General features: G+C 37.8%; 1 protein-coding gene across 1 annotated transcript in view; it reads left to right on the top strand.

Moving 5' to 3' along the window:
- UTRN (utrophin) overlaps positions 1-2,974 on the top strand; it is a 522,534-nt gene that overhangs the window by 496,282 nt on the left and 23,278 nt on the right. Inside the window, exons 63-65 of the mRNA XM_012655520.1 lie at positions 1,041-1,079; positions 1,307-1,372; positions 2,478-2,543. Of these exons, the coding sequence (XP_012510974.1) occupies positions 1,041-1,079; positions 1,307-1,372; positions 2,478-2,543 (171 nt within the window). The remainder of the gene's footprint in view (positions 1-1,040; positions 1,080-1,306; positions 1,373-2,477; positions 2,544-2,974) is intronic.

Genomic DNA, 2,974 nt, shown 5'->3' with positions numbered 1-2,974 from the left:
GTTTTTAAGTATGTCTGTATAATTGAAATAAGAAAATCTAGTAGGTCTGTAATGATTTTGTTTCAATCAGCGTTAGCTTTTGCGGGAGACATTACTTATTTTTTAAATAAAGAACTAATTTTCTTTGTACTTTTATATTTCCCCTTTTTAAGTTACCCCTCTCCCCCAAAAATTAGGGTTTGAACTAGCTTTTAATTCATCTCAGTTGTTTTCAAAGATATTTTCATGGGGACTTGGGGATTCCTACTCAGTGTATGAGGCTGAGGGGTAGCCCCAGGGCTAAGAGTGATACTGAATGATCTGGCTCCAGACTCAAGCCCCTGATTCAAGCAGAACAAGTTTTCCTGTATCAGTTCAGAGACTGAGCTTTTGGATAAAATTTTGCTTGAGAAAGTGTATCATGATCTAGAAAAGTTGCTTTCAGTTTCATTGATAATGTGACCTTTTTGGCAAGGTATGTGGGGGGTATCTAGGTTGCATGTTTTCTCAGTGTGTCTGTGAAGTTGAGATACTTTGTGTATACCTGGTTTGAATTTTTATACTTAAAATTGGACGAAGAATCAGAAAAATCTAATTTTATTGCATTTCTGCCATCACCATATAATGTAGTCTTTAATTTTTAACTTCACCTTTCTAACCAAGTTCTTTCTCCAAAAAAAAAAACAATGATTGCATCTCCCCTTGGTATATTATAGAACATTATCTTAAAATTATTTTATAATTTTGAGCTATTTTTGAACATTCTGGTTTTTTTTTTCCCCCAGTAAGACTGTTTAAAGATGTGTTTGCTATCCTGTAGCAAATATCTTGTAGTATCTGTGAAAAGGCCCCTGCAGATACTTGAATACACAGCATCTTCTCTAGAATAAACTGTGACTTCTATTACTTTTGATTTCCCCATGGTGGCTTTCAGGGCAACTAAATATTTGAGTGGAAAACAATTGAAAATCTTCCACCCCACCCCACCCCCCACTGTTTTCGTCTTAAATTGCTCGCAAGTGTTTGTTCTGTGACTTTTGTTTCCCTCTCCCTCTCTGCAGTCCTATCACACTCATCAGTATGTGGCCAGAGCACTATGAGTGAGTATTCACAGCCCGTTTGCAGGAGACGGATGTTTCGATCAGCTGTGTTAGCATGGGGGTGATTACTAAACTCTTGGTCTAAAATAATATTTCTGCATCCTGGGTAATAATCCTAGTGGTTTCTTTGCATGCCAAATTCATTATTTAACTAAGCTAACATTTCTAATAGTAACAACCTTCAATATTTGGACATAAAATTGTTGCTTTGTTTTTTTCCTTTAAAGCCCCTCCCAGTCTCCTCAGCTGTTTCACGATGACACTCATTCAAGGATAGAACAATATGCCACACGGTAAGAAACTTTGACTGGAGCCTGCTGCCGCACTGATGCCCAGAATATATCTTTTTCTGATTAATCTGACACCAGTAACATATCTTGATTTAAGGAATGTCATTTTGCAGGAGTTGTGATTCCACTATATTTTGAATCTGGGCTCTCACTTTTTCATGTTGCAGTTTGTGCTTTACCAAACACCTGCTCCATATTCTATGAAAAGTGAAGCTCAATAGGATGTGATTATCGCGCTCATGAGAATCCAAACACTGCGCAAGCAGGATTTAGATAATGTAACCCACTTGCAGTGAAGGAAAGTGAGATTGAAAATATTCTCAGGACATGGTGCACATACGAATTATAATATGGAATTAAATTTATGCTAATGTCTTAGGATAGGGCTTTATTTTTAGAGTCCCTAAGTAATATAAAATACAGACTGGTCTTGATGGTATACACACGCTTTCAGAAAAGCAGTATATACTAAGCATCTGTGGTCCTACTAACTCGCTATGCCTAAAAAGGTTAGTTCCAGCATCATAAAAATAGTAACATTTGAACTGGGTCTAGGCTAGGTAGAATTTTGGGGAAAAGGCAGGCTTTGGCTGGTGGAAAAACATAGTCCAAAGCATTGAGCTGGGAAGAAACGTCTTTTTACTGAACTGTAGGTAGGGAAGAGGAAAGAGGTGAGAGGGAGTATAGGGGCCTAGGTGAAGTCTGATAATGAAGGTCCCAGCTGCTCAGGAGTTGGAGCGTGTCCTTCAGTAAAGGGAAGTCAGAGAGAGTCTTTAAGCATGAGAGGGACGTCATTAGATTTGTGTGAAAATGTAACCCTCACTTTAACGTTCAAGACCAACGAGAGGGCTAAGGAGAGCTTAGGTCGGGGAGATCATTTAGGAGACTCAACACCGCAGCATAAGATGAAGGCCTACAGGCTTTAAGGCAGTGGTGATAGAAATGTAACTCAACATTAGATGTTTTAATTTTGTAGTCTTGTTAAGAGATTTGGACCTTTCTATGTTTTGTCGGAATTTTGACAATGTAAGGATGACTGAGGATATGCCTCCAATTGACCGTGTCCTATGCGGACACATTACCTAACCTCCTCATTTTCATTTTGCAGACTGGCCCAGATGGAAAGGACTAATGGGTCTTTTCTCACTGACAGCAGCTCTACCACAGGAAGTGTGTAAGTAAATCATGAAATTAGCACTGCCTGGGAAAGCTAGTTCTTTCCGTATGGTTGTTGGAAATAATCCTCATTGACTGTGGCTCTGCATTTTGATCCCAATCAAAATTGATTAAGTGTGGTTCTGCAAGTGTCCACATAGATTTTATGCTTTCAAGCCATGATAGTATAAACTGGATATGTTTATTTACTTTGTTTCATATAAATTAATGAAAAAAATCTTACATTGATCAACTAATCCACCTTAGGAAAATCAGATTATTTTATTTAGAATAACAGGTATATATGTTCATTCCATTTGTCACATATTTCTTGTTAATTTAACAAATGTAATTCCACAGAATTACATGCCCTTTCTGTAACATTGTCTCCCTTCTGCCAGCTAACATTTTCTCCATAATATCTACATTTACCAACTCTGCCCCACACAT

This window comes from Propithecus coquereli, unplaced genomic scaffold, assembly GCF_000956105.1.
Source record: "Propithecus coquereli isolate 6110/MARCELLA unplaced genomic scaffold, Pcoq_1.0 Scaffold48, whole genome shotgun sequence".
In the NCBI taxonomy this organism is placed as follows: domain Eukaryota; kingdom Metazoa; phylum Chordata; class Mammalia; order Primates; family Indriidae; genus Propithecus; species Propithecus coquereli.
The sequence above is the reverse complement of the archived record's forward strand: the minus strand, read 5'-3'. Positions and strand labels throughout refer to the sequence as shown.